The sequence below is a fragment of the Dendrobates tinctorius genome, unplaced genomic scaffold (assembly GCF_039654945.1).
Source record: "Dendrobates tinctorius isolate UK_male_01 unplaced genomic scaffold, ASM3965494v1 ptg000179l, whole genome shotgun sequence".
In the NCBI taxonomy this organism is placed as follows: Eukaryota; Metazoa; Chordata; class Amphibia; order Anura; family Dendrobatidae; genus Dendrobates; species Dendrobates tinctorius.
The window spans coordinates 1,183,585-1,196,874 of record NW_027361846.1 but is presented as its reverse complement, the minus strand read 5'-3'; the positions used below and the strand labels follow the sequence as shown (position 1 = coordinate 1,196,874).

Sequence of the window (13,290 nt, the reverse complement as noted above, 5' to 3'; positions counted from 1 at the left end):
ACTGTAGGAGTACTGTGCATAAAAACAAATTGTTCTCCTCTGTACCCCTGTCTGTGGGAGTAGTGTCGGCAACCAATTTTTTCAGGACGTCTTTTTTAACAGCACCCTAGGAAATAGTCCTCATCCAAGCCACTGCATGGCCAGCTCTACCCTCGCCTGCTGTATCCTCCCCTATCCCGTGTAGATTGTGAGCCCTCGTGGGCAGGGTCCTCTCTCCTCCTGGACCAGTTATCACTTGTATTGTGTAAGATTATTGTACTCGTTTTTATTATGAATACCCCTTTTCACATGTAAAGTGCCATGGAATAAATGGCGCTATAATAATCCTCCGTGGACCGTTTCACAAGGTTTTCCTGTCCCTAGGAGGACAGATGCAGGCGAGGACGTGCATTGGCGCAAAGATTACCTTGTTCAAGCTCAATGGGATCGGAGAAATTCTTTCTTTTCCTTCCACCTTTTAAGAGGCTCTGGGCTGATACACCTTCGGGCAGGGGTCCCTCAGCAGGGTCACTAGCACGGGATGTGGCGCCTTCCTAGGGCTCTCTGCTCCCCTACCACAGTTCACTGGGGGGTTGCAGGGGATCTGAGACTGTTGCTTCTGGGCATGCGCCTAATGGTGTACCAGGTAAGGTATTATGTGAGGAACCGGCCACGGACGTACGACTATTGGACCATTGCCCGTAGAGTGGAGTCCACAGCTCTAAGGGAAGCATCGGTTACCTTGATATTGTTTTATTAGTGATTTTCTTGCTCGTCAGTTCATCCCCAGGAATCAATGTCTCCAGTGACCGTTATACGTAATATCCCGCCTGCACGCCTTCCTCTGTTCATTAGATTGGTAAATGTAAGCCATCTTTACTCTCATTAGTATCTCGGGGTCTCGCTCCATTGTTCTCCCAGTAACTAGACCCATGATATGGATTGTAGACCCAGGGAAGCCATCGCCACAGGTGGTCTCACATGCTGTCCCAGGTGAGAGGCTTATGGAATATGCTTCATTCTTTGAGCTAAAAGAAAATGGTTAAGTGGGATGTGTACACTTTTGCCCATTTAGGGGGCTGATACCAGAGAGGGGGGAGAAACCGCTTGTTTAGTCAGGAGTTGTTGGAGTGACGTTGAGTGGAGAGGATGTTTTAGGATGACGTCCTGCAGCCATGGATGGATTGCCTATGGAATTTTGGAGATCGGTTGCTGGCTGAGCTGGATCTCCCTGCTACTAGTGAGGGATCTAGGCAGTGAAAAGACAGTCAAAATGGCGTGCCAGGCAAGCGTGGCCTTAGGGGTGAGATGCAGCTCCAGCCTCAAGAGGAAGGAAATTTGCAGAGCTTAGTAAACCCGGTCCAAAAGAGCGCAAAAAAGGGAGATTAAAGTATTAGAAAAATCTTCTTTTTCTTCAATATCCACAACGCGTTTCGACAGGTTCTGTCTTCCTTATGACTTGTCCTGATGAAGAGGTTTGAACGCCTCAAAAAGTGCTGAAAAATATAAACTGCATCCACACCACTTGGGTCTGTCATCGTGCTTTGGATCTTTGAGGTGGTTTTGGATAATTTACTTGTTTCTATGCATCATGTTGGTGATGGAGGATATTTATAATTGGGTTTAAATTGTTTTAAACATATAGTTTGTTGCTTCTTGAGCATTGTATCACCTTGTCTGCACACTGTTATTTGTGTTGCCTTTTTCTTCTGTTTTTTTTCTCTTGTACCAGTAGAAGTCATTACCAGTGCGCACCAGCAGGGGGAGACGTAACTGGTGCGCACCAGCAGGGGGAGACGTAACTGGTGCGCACCAGCAGGGGGAGACGTAACTGGTGCGCACCAGCAGGGGGAGACGTAACTGGTGCGCACCAGCAGGGGGGAGACGTAACTGGTGCGCACCAGCAGGGGGGAGACTAACTGGTGCGCACCAGCAGGGGGAGACGTTGCCTGTTACCATCCATTTTTGGATTCGTGGCAGCTCTGGTTCCACTCCGTTTTAAAAGTAGCTTTTTTCCTTTCAGCACCATCAGGGGTTAATGTCAGTTTCCCCCGCTGGCAATCTGGTGTAACGATGTGGGTGGTGACCTCTCCCACCATCCTTTAAATGGTCACCTGCTGCATCAGCTGATGGTTGGAGATCATTCCTCTATGGAGAGCAGCCTTTGCAGGAGCAGCCCTCTGGTGTCAGCCACGTCTGGTGCTGGGAGGCCTGTTGCTGTGCTGTCTGCGGCGTGGAGTTTGGCAGCGGTGTCTGGAAGCTAAGTGCTGCGTTTTCTCCTTGTCCCTTTGGTGTTTGTCACTGCCCCCTCTGTGGTATTAGCTGCAGTGGTGAGGCTAGCACCCCTTGCCGGCCAGTGCTGTAATAGGTGACATGAGGGACGAGGTTCCTGATGGCGGTGGCGGGAAGGACCCACTTAGGGCTTTAGGGGAGTGCAGGGACAGGCTCAGATGGTGACTGTCCCCCATTTCTCTAATAGTAGGGCCTTCCTCCCCATTTTTCATCCTGTTGTGTGTTGCGCCGTCCGCTGACCGACCACCTGTTGGGTCGTGTCACATCGTGACATTACCACTGCGCACCAGCATGGGGAGTGTCATGGAAAATATTAGAAATCCTTCAGGTCCCTCATGTCTCCCCTCCTTTTATCTTTTCTCTACCCTTCGTCCTGAAGAGCTAGCAATCAAACCTTTTATGTAAAATGGCAGTGACACAGGTATGTGAAGCAGATTAATTCACATGCGAGGATTCTCTTTCTGTCCAGGTGACTGCAGAGGACGTCTGTTGTCCCCAGAGAGACAGGAAAAGACCTGATTAGGGTCTAAAGTGGATCAAAGAAGAAATAGCCCCCTTTACAAAGAGCCACGGGGACCGTGCAATGAGCGAGCAGACAGTATGGCTCCAGGAGAAAATATGGAAGATTGGGTGTTCTATACATCTAATATTAATGAGACGTCCATTGTTGGCACCGGGACAACTGGGCAATCATACACCTATTGTGTCCTAATTATAACCTCCACCTTAAAGGCCCCAAATCCATAGGGGCCATATACCCGCCAGCAGCTCGGCCATGTTTGGTCTCTAAGCGTTGATAAAATCCCGATTCAACTGGTGACATCAGTCTCGACCCTCTGTGATCGCTCTATGAGGAGTTACTGCGCAAGTTGGGATTTTCTAAAATCATGAAGGCCCGAGTCCGGCCCACAACCGGGACCTTGTGAGGTCATCACCGGGGGGGTGGGGGGAGTGTGGATGGGACTCGGGGTCTGATGAAAGATCGATCCCCATTATCATCAGTGCTCGTACAGAGAGTTACATGTCCTGTATGTAGGGGCCCCGTTATTGACGGATTATCGGAGCGCTCTCCTTCATCTACACTAGATCGTCTCTGTGATCGGTGGAGTCAGTTCTCCTGATAATCCCTTGTATTTTATGTAACAGTTTATGTTGTATTGTTTTGTCCCCTTGTAAAATCTTTTGTATATTTTTCATGAACCCTGCCTCCCTTTGGATTAAATATAAAATGTAATAGTTCTGTTCCTTCTGTTCTGTAAACCGCGCCTCGAAGTGATGGCTACCGTACGGTGTCTAATCCATCGAGTAGTCTGGGGTTGTCAGTTAGCTGTGACCGTCCCGGGGTGTGTGCACATATTCCGTATGTTGGAATCCGGAGGTGTATACGCCGTATGCTCACGGTTAATTTTCAGACTTCGGCCTAGTGGTGCGAACAGGCTGTGGCCTTCTCCACTGATCGTCGGTCAATTGTCTGGACGATATGGGGCAGCAGAGAGGTGTTTTCTCCAAATATCACAGCGGGTGGGACTCCTGACCTTCCCGGCCCGTGATATCAAAGATTTATGGGATTAGGAAAGTCCTGACAAATATTGGAACACTGGCAGGGAGACGTTACCGCTGCTCACCAGCAGGGGGGAGACGTTACCGCTGCTCACCAGCAGGGGGGAGACGTTACCGCTGCTCACCAGCAGGGGGGGAGACGTTACCGCTGCTCACCAGCAGGGGGGAGACGTTACCGCTGCTCACCAGCAGGGGGGAGACGTTACCGCTGCTCACCAGCAGGGGGGAGACGTTACCGCTGCTCACCAGCAGGGGGGAGACGTTACCGCTTCTCACCAGCAGGGGGGAGACGTCACCAGTGTGTAATTGGAGCTATAACCTAAATATTTGGCTCCTGTTGAAATGATTGGTGTGTGACAGTTTTAGGATTGTGTACTTTCTGATGGATTCTGTGTACATTATTGAGGCGATTTTGTGGCAGGGACGATCAGTTGCATGTGTACACAGAGGATTTCCCTCCTGTCTGGACACTGTGCTGTGTGGAGGGTTTGATGGTTTCGAGGCTGCGCGTCACCCTGGCCTCTCCCTGTATAACCTGTTGTTGTCACACATGTCCTAACACGATGCATTGGATTCCTCTAGAGCTGTGCTGCGCTCCTGCCTCCCATCACTCTGCTCCCAAGTTTGTGCTGCAGTCTTCTGCACTCTCTCATCTGGGGGATTATTTTAGAAATGGGTGGATGGTCTTCACGCTGTACTCTCCTCAGGGATCCTACTGCAATCTGTGCATGATGAGAACATGCAGAAGCGTGGAGTTAGGACATGCGTGTCCCATGGAGAAAATGGAGCTCTCTAATCATCATGTAAAGACAGATCCTTCCTCCCACAGAGCCGTACAAGCTGCTCTTCATGCAGCCAAACAACAGAAACGTCGACCTAAAAGCCTCTGCTCGGTGGGTAATGAAGTCACAAGCACCAAAAGAGAAACCAGTTCCAGCTCATTAGTGGGGTGGCTTGATCTCCTGAAGCAAAGGCCTGGAAAGAAATGTGACCCCTCAGGAGGTGTACAAGAAAGCAAGTCGGCTAATGGCACCAGTACATCCCGACCCCTGAGTGTGAGTGTCCTAGACATAAACCGACTGAGTGGAGCACAAAGCTCCACATCTTGCCGGAAAGAGTGTGGTCGCAGCTCCGGCTTTCTACGTGGAGCCTCTTTGTTTAGCAGTCAGCGGTGGAATGTGTTTGGCAGCAAAACTCCAGAAACGCAGTCAAAGAAGAATCTCTCATCTCTACGGAAAAGCTTCAGTTTCCGAATCCGGCGTGGAGCAGACTTCCGAAAGGACCATGAACGGTGCGGCAACAGCTTAAGGAGTCGGAGCGAAGTGGATAGCTGCTCCCTGCAAACTGCCCCATCACGTAAGGATCTCCTCATCTCTGAGGTTCCATTGGTGGAGAGTAAAGAAAACCGATCCAGACTGTGGAGGGTCATCACTGGCCCTTTCCGAAAGAAGGAATTCAGTGCTGGAAATAGCTGGGCAGGTGGTGACTGCATCCAGACATCTGAGCCAGTTCTGGTGGGGATTTCGTGCAGCGCGGGTAAGATGAAGTGACACACTTATTTCTTCTTTGTTGTTTTATTGGCTGGCGTTTGACCTTGTACTTGGTCACATTGATAGGAAGTCCTCCACTAAGCGCTTCACCAGGGCTGTGACTTCTAAGGTTATATTTTTTTATAAGATCTTGTGGATACTTTCTGTTCCTAGCCTTCTAGAAACATCAGAGAGCAATGTTTGAATATATGGATTTCTGACACATGGTTAAATACAGTGCCTACAAGTAGTATTCAACCCCCTGCAGATTTAGCAGGTTTACACATTCGGAATTAACTTGGCATTGTGACATTTGGACTGTAGATCAGCCTGGAAGTGTGAAATGCACTGCAGCAAAAAAGAATGTTATTTCTTTGTTTAATTTTTTTTTAAATTGTGAAAAGTTTATTCAGAGGGTCATTTATTATTCAACCCCTCAAACCACCAGAATTCTGTTTGGTTCCCCTAAAGTATTAAGAAGTATTTCAGGCACAAAGAACAATGAGCTTCACATGTTTGGATTAATTATCTCTTTTTCCAGCCTTTTCTGACTATTTAAGACCCTCCCCAAACTTGTGAACAGCACTCATACATGGTCAACATGGGAAAGACAAAGGAGCATTCCAAGGCCATCAGAGACAAGATCGTGGAGGGTCACAAGGCTGGCAAGGGGTACAAAACCCTTTCCAAGGAGTTGGGCCTACCTGTCTCCACTGTTGGGAGCATCATCCGGAAGTGGAAGGCTTATGGAACTACTGTTAGCCTTCCACGGCCTGGACAGCCTTTGAAAGTTTCCTCCCGTGCCGAGGCCAGGCTTGTCCGAAGAGTCAAGGCTAACCCAAGGACAACAAGGAAGGAGCTCCGGGAAGATCTCATGGCAGTGGGGACATTGGTTTCAGTCAATACCATAAGTAACGTACTCCACCGCAATGGTCTCCGTTCCAGACGAGCCCGTAAGGTACCTTTACTTTCAAAGCGTCATGTCAAGGCTCGTCTACAGTTTGCTCATGATCACTTGGAGGACTCTGAGACAGACTGGTTCAAGGTTCTCTGGTCTGATGAGACCAAGATCGAGATCTTTGGTGCCAACCACACACGTGACGTTTGGAGACTGGATGGCACTGCATACGACCCCAAGAATACCATCCCTACAGTCAAGCATGGTGGTGGCAGCATCATGCTGTGGGGCTGTTTCTCAGCCAAGGGGCCTGGCCATCTGGTCCGCATCCATGGGAAGATGGATAGCACGGCCTACCTGGAGATTTTGGCCAAGAACCTCCGCTCCTCCATCAAGGATCTTAAGATGGGTCGTCATTTCATCTTTCAACAAGACAACGACCCAAAGCACACAGCCAACAAAACCAAGGCCTGGTTCAAGAGGTAAAAAATCAAGGTGTTGGAGTGGCCTAGTCAGTCTCCTGACCTTAACCCAATTGAAAACTTGTGGAAGGAGCTCAAGATTAAAGTCCACATGAGACACCCAAAGAACCTAGATAACTTGGAGAAGATCTGCATGGAGGAGTGGGCCAAGATAACTCCAGAGACCTGTGCCGGCCTAATCAGGTCTTATAAAAGACGATTATTAGCTGTAATTGCAAACAAGGGTTATTCCACAAAATATTAAACCTAGGGGTTGAATAATAATTGACCCACACTTTTATGTTTAAAATTTATTAAAATTTAACTGAGCAACATAACTTTTTGGTTTGTAAGATTTATGCATCTGTTAATAAATCCTGCTCTTGTGTGAAGTTTGAAGGCTCTAACTTATTTGCATCTTATCAAACCTGCTAAATCTGCAGGGGGTTGAATACTACTTGTAGGCACTGTAGATAGAAAAAAGTATCTGGTCCAAAAAGTCCATCCTTTCTCCACCAGTTTTACATTGTCTATCTCTGGATTTATTACCCATGATGCCATTTGTTGTGAGAAGCCTGTGGTCATCTATAAATGTGATTGCTATCTGTCCTTACTACCTCTTTTGGTCGGCTCTCCCGTGTGATATAGGCGAGGCCTCTATCGTCTGCGTGATTTAGGCAAGGCCTCCATCTAGTGCGATAATCTAGTTGCTGCCTCTGAACTGACTGTAACTTCCCTATATGCTTATTTTAAATGTAAAGCCCAAAACTGGATCCTGAAATGGTTAAGTGGAATCTTTTCAGACTTGGGCTATTGCTGACCTCTGTGAAGTCCTTTAATATGAGATCACATTTACCTGGAAACACCCAGAAACTGCTTAATACTTAGTGACCGGTGCCTTTTAATACAGTTTTCCAATTCTTCACATTTTTGGCTTATAAAAAATATAATATGATATCGCATAGTGGTTCATCTTGTAGATGTGTATGTGGTAATAATATGTAGCCAGTCTTAACTATAGACTATAGATAAGTAAGAGACTTTTCTATATGTTTACTTTTGCATTTTTTTTTTCTGGCTGGTCCAGGAAATAGTTTGTATAAGCCTGTAATATTGATTTGCAAGTTGAGATTTGAGGCATCATATTGTGCTGTTTTCCTAGATGACTAGTGATACAGGGTCATTGAATAATGATGTTTGCTGATATTTCCTAGATGATTAGTGATACAGGGTCATTGAATAATGATGTTTGCTGATATTTCCTAGATGACTAGTGATACAGGGTCATTGAATAATGATGTTTGCTGATATTTCCTAGATGACTAGTGATACAGGGTCATTGAATAATGATGTTTGCTGATATTTCCTAGATGATTAGTGATACAGGGTCATTGAATAATGATGTTTGCTGATATTTCCTAGATGATTAGTGATACAGGGTCATTGAATAATGATGTTTGCTGATATTTCCTAGATGATTAGTGATACAGGGTCATTGAATAATGATGTTTGCTGATATTTCCTAGATGATTAGTGATACAGGGTCATTGAATAATGATGTTTGCTGATATTTCCTAGATGACTAGTGATACAGGGTCATTGAATAATGATGTTTGCTGATATGTTGATGACACGTTGTCCAGGCCAGCCAGTTTGTTGACTTGCAAAACAGAGGAGGAAAAACTTAAAAAATCAAATAATGCGAGTTGATCTCGGCACCATTATTCCTCTTTAACCGTGCGAATGCTGGCTTGAACGAAAGTTGCTAACTTTAAGAAGAGGATATACCATATGCCTTTGTAGTATCAGCCAGATATTCAACTTAGACATCCAGACAGCCAAGAAATCCAAAGACCCAGACACACTTTACAAAATGGCAGTCAAGACCTCATTCGCCATCACGTTGGACACAGATTTCACATTCAACAGGATGCCAAGTAAGGGGACCAGAGAGCCAGCTGAAAGAATACAGATCTACTTCATTAGCTATCGCTGAACCATGGATACGTTTAAGGTAGTCAGTATTTGGACCCACTAGTCACCTGAGCCCCATGGATACATTTGTGAAAGCCAGAAATGGGACACACTGGTCACCTGGCTCCATGAAGATGTTTGGAGAAGCCAGGTTGTGACTCTCTGGTCAACTCTCCTTGTACCTCGATAGTCTGTCATCTCCCTACTCTTGTTGTTACCTCCCCTCTGTGTGCGTGCCATAGATGGGGTAGTAAGCCCTGGAAGCCATTAAGTCATAGCTGCTCTTATCCTGGCGAGTCAGCGGAAGGGTGTTTTGTGGTTCACTAACGTATTGCCACAATGTTTTACCCGCACCCTGTGTTATCTGAGTAGTATTATGCCCATGGTTAAATGAGAGTGGGCATTTGTTGGGGGTGATCACTGGTCCATGCCTTTTCGACTACCGGACTAGGGCACCCACTGACCCCCGCCCTTGTCGCCACAGATGGAATAAAAAATGATCCCTTATCATTCTGAGGGGGAAAAAAGAATAGATTGTGGGAAATGGAGAAGGTAGAAGATGGGTCTATGCAAGAATAAGAGATAGATATGAAGTCCATTCAAGAAAGAGAAGGCTAAAAGGTCTATGAAAGATAATGAGAAGGCTAGAAAGTCCATGGAAGGGCACGATGGCTAGTAGAACCATCCAGTGGAAACAGTGGGCCAGGTGGACCGTGCGAGGGAAGGTGGAAGGGTCGTTGCAAAAAAAAAGATTCAAGAGTAATATTGATGGAAAGTATGTGCAAAAGAAAGAGACGGATACCTCGTCTATACAGAGTAAGGTCCATGCCAAGGAAAGAAGGATGGAAGTTTCCATGCAAAAGCAAAGAATGATATAAAGTGCATGCCAGGGAACAAGATGGCTGGAAGGTTTATGCAAGAGAAGCAGAAGGCTACAACAAAGTCCATGCCAGGGAAAGAGTGGGAGGATGGGTCATTGCAAGACATGAGAGAATGATTCATAGAAAGTACATGCAAAAAAAAATAGACGAATATCATGTCCATTCAAGGTAAGGTACATACCAGGGAAAGAGGTATGGAAGGTCCATGCCAGGGAAAGTGAAGGATAGAAGGTGCCTTCCAAGGATAGAGAATGTTTGAAGGTTCATACCAGTGAAAGAGTGGGAGGAAGGGTACATGCAAGACAAAAGTTGTTAGACAGTCTGTGGAGACACTGGGGTCAGCGGGTGCTCTGGTCTGCTAGCTATAACTTCACGGACCAGGGATATTCCCACCGAACGCCCGCTCTCCTTTTACCATGGGCATGATACTACTCAGACAACAAAGTGCGAGGGTAAAACTTTATAGAACCACAAAAACAGGCTAATAACGCATAGAACATTTCCAGCAAAATACACAACAAGGGTGCCCATTAGAGGCTCACCCTTCTGCTGACTCGCCGGGATAAGAGCACCTGTGACTTTAGAGCATTCAGGGCCAACTACCGCACCTGTGGCACGCACACAGAGGAGGTAATGGCAATCTTGGGAAGAGTACAGTCCAGTGAAATACGAGGCCAGTTAACCGGAGGATCATAACCTGGCTTCTCCGAACATTGCCATGGAGCCAGGTGACCGGTGGGTGCCTTCTCTGGCTGTCACAAACATATCCATGGGGCTCAGGTGACTGGTGGATCCAAATCTCAACTACCCCAAATGTGTATCTATGGTTCAGTAATGGTCAGTATGGCAGATCTGTATTCTTTTAGCCGGGCTCTTGGTCCCCTAAGCTGGCATCCTGTAGAATGACAACGCTGTTTCCCTCTTGATAGAGCCATGATGTCATGGCTACTCTCCTGTGGAGTCTTTTGGTTCTTTGGATGTCTTGATGTATATCTATATGAAGTTATATGAATTTTTTTTATAGTTAACAAGTGTCCTTCAAGCCAGAAAAAAATAGAGTTAGAAGGTTGATACAATGGAATAATGAACCCAAGAAATGTAGAAGTAAGTTGGATACACGCGACGTGGGAGCCTGGGATGCTACTGTACAGGGGCACACTCACTCGTCAGCTCATTGCGCACTTTATAGCCAGTCACACTAACAACCCCACACTTTCTGCTGCCACCAATCGCTGTTGTGATAAGTCAGCGAGACTCCTGGATTGGGTCACACACGAGCACACATGCCACCCAGCTTTCCTAACCACATGATGGGTCCGCTTCTTGCACTCTGGCATATAAACTGGACCACAGCCAAACTATTCACAGCCATGTCAGGGGTTTGTAGGAACGTTTAGGCAGCAAGCAACAAACTTGCTAAATTTTAGATTGAATATACTAAAAGTTCATTTCTGAAAAAGGTTACAAAAGACGGAATAATAAAAATTCACAAGTACAAGCAAAGACTGTGTAAAATAAATGGGGTGAAATGCAGAGAAGTCTTCTGAATTGGATCCGGGAGCACTTCTGGCAGAGAACGCCGCAGCAAATGTCTGCAATAGGTTGGAGTCACATTAGAGTACGGCGTCAGATGCGAGATGCTGACGCTCGGCTTTGCTGCAATCATGATTTGCATGCAGTCATGATCTGAGTGTCGGTGCACCGTGCTCCTGTCCTCTCACATCAGAGAATTGGAGCACTGCTGCGGAGGAGCCGGAGAGCGTAACATCCCCATCTCCTCTGCTGCAATCATGATCCGAGTGTCGGTGCACCGTGCTCCTGTCCTCTCACATCAGAAAATTGGAGCACCGCTGTGGAGGAGCCGGTGAGCGTAACATCCCCATCTCCTTTGTTGCAATCATGATCCGAGTGTCGGTGCACCGTGCTCCAGTCCTCTCACATCAGAGAATTGGAGCACTGCTGCGGAGGAGCCGGGGATCGTAACATCCCCATCTCCTCTGCTGTAGTCATGATCCGAGTGTCGGTGCACCGTGCTCCAATCCTCTCGCATCAGAGAATTGGAGCACCGCTGCGGAGGAGCCGGAGAGCGTAACATCCCCATCTCCTCTGCTGCAATCATGATCCGAGTGTCGGTGCACCGTGCTCCAATCCTCTCGAATCAGAGAATTGGAGCACCGCTGCGGAGGAGCCGGAGAGCGTAACATCCCCATCTCCTCTGCTGCAATCATGATCCGAGTGTCGGTGCACCGTGCTCCAATCCTCTCACATCAGAGAATTGGAGCACCGCTGCGGAGGAGACGTAATTGTGGGGATTGGGGACTAATCGTATTGACCTGGGAAGTGCAGCACGTTTAAAGTCTTGGAGACGGGAGTGGTAGGTTCTGATTATTGAGGATGCTAACCTCAGGTCATCAGCAGAATGGAGGGTGCGGGTAAGGTGGTATACTGAAACAAGGGAGGAGATGTAGGGTGGTGCTGAGCTATGGAGGGCTTTGTGGGTGAGGGTAATAAGTTTATACTGAATTCTGGAGTGGATGGGTAGCCAGTGTAATGACTGGCACAAGGTAGAGGCATCGGTGTAATGATTGGTGAGGAATATGATCCTGGCTGCAGCATTCAAGACAGATTGGAGGGGGAGAGTTTAGTAAGAGGGAGACTGATTAGAAGAGAGTTACAATAGTCCAGACGAGAATGAATAAGAGAAACAGTAAGAGTTTTTGCAGAGTCAAAAGTAAGAAAAGGTCGAATTCTAGAAATCTTCTTGAGGTGCAGATTACAAGAGCGAGCCAGTGATCGAATGTGGGGGGGCAAAAGAAAGCTCGGAGTCAAGTATGACCCCAAGACAGCGGGCCTGTTGCTGGGGAGTAATAGTAGAACCACACACGGAAATGGCAATGTCGGGTATAGGTACATTAGTAGCGGGAGGAAACACAAGGAGTTCAGTCTTTGACAGGTTCAGTTTCAGATATAGGGAGGACATGATGTTAGACACAGCGTTTAGACAATCGCCGGTGTTTTCTAGAAAGGCTGGCGTGATGTCAGGAGAAGAAGCGTATAATTGGGTGTCATCAGCATAGAGATGGTACTGGAAACCAAACCTACTGATTGTTTGACCAATAGGGGCAGTGTACAAGGAGAAGAGGAGGGGGCCTAGAACTGATCCTGGAGGAACCCCAACAGTAAGGGGAAGGTGAGAGGAGGAGGAACCGGCAAAAGATACAGTAAAGGAGCGGTCAGAGAGATAGGAGGAGAACCAGGAGAGAACGGCGTCCTTGAGGCCAATGGAACGGAGCATAGTGAGGAGGAGCTGATGATCCACAGTGTCGAATGCTGCAGAGAGATCCAAGAGAATTAGCATGGAGTAATGACCATTAGATTTAGCCGTTAGCAGATCATTAGAGACTTTAGTGAGGGCAGTTTCAGTAGAGTGTAAAGAGTGGAAGCCGGATTGGAGAGGGTCGAGAAGAGAGTTATCAGAGAGATAGCGGATAAGACGGGAGTGGACCAGACGTTCCAGGAGTTTAGAGATGAAGGGAAGATTAGAGACAGATCTATAGTTAGCGGCACAGTTTTGGACGAGGGATGGTTTTTTAAGTAGTGGATGTATGATGGCATGCTTAAATGAGGAGGGAAAGATACCAGAAGAGAGATAGAGAGGTTAAATATTTTAGCTAGGTGAGGGGTGACAGCAGGGGAAAGGGACTGGAGGAGATGTG

General features: G+C 47.1%; 1 protein-coding gene across 4 annotated transcripts in view; it reads left to right on the top strand.

Moving 5' to 3' along the window:
• AGAP3 (ArfGAP with GTPase domain, ankyrin repeat and PH domain 3) overlaps window positions 1-13,290 on the top strand; it is a 393,235-nt gene that overhangs the window by 21,554 nt on the left and 358,391 nt on the right. The window contains exon 1 of one of the 4 annotated variants that reach the window (XM_073551707.1): window positions 4,119-5,367. The exons of 1 other annotated variant lie outside the window; for it this stretch is intronic. In XM_073551707.1, coding sequence (XP_073407808.1) covers window positions 4,323-5,367 — 1,045 coding nt within the window. In that variant the 5' untranslated portion in view covers window positions 4,119-4,322. Of the gene's footprint in view, window positions 1-4,118; window positions 5,368-13,290 lie in introns of those variants that run through there. 2 more of the 4 variants (XM_073551708.1, XM_073551709.1) reach the window with 2 other exon arrangements.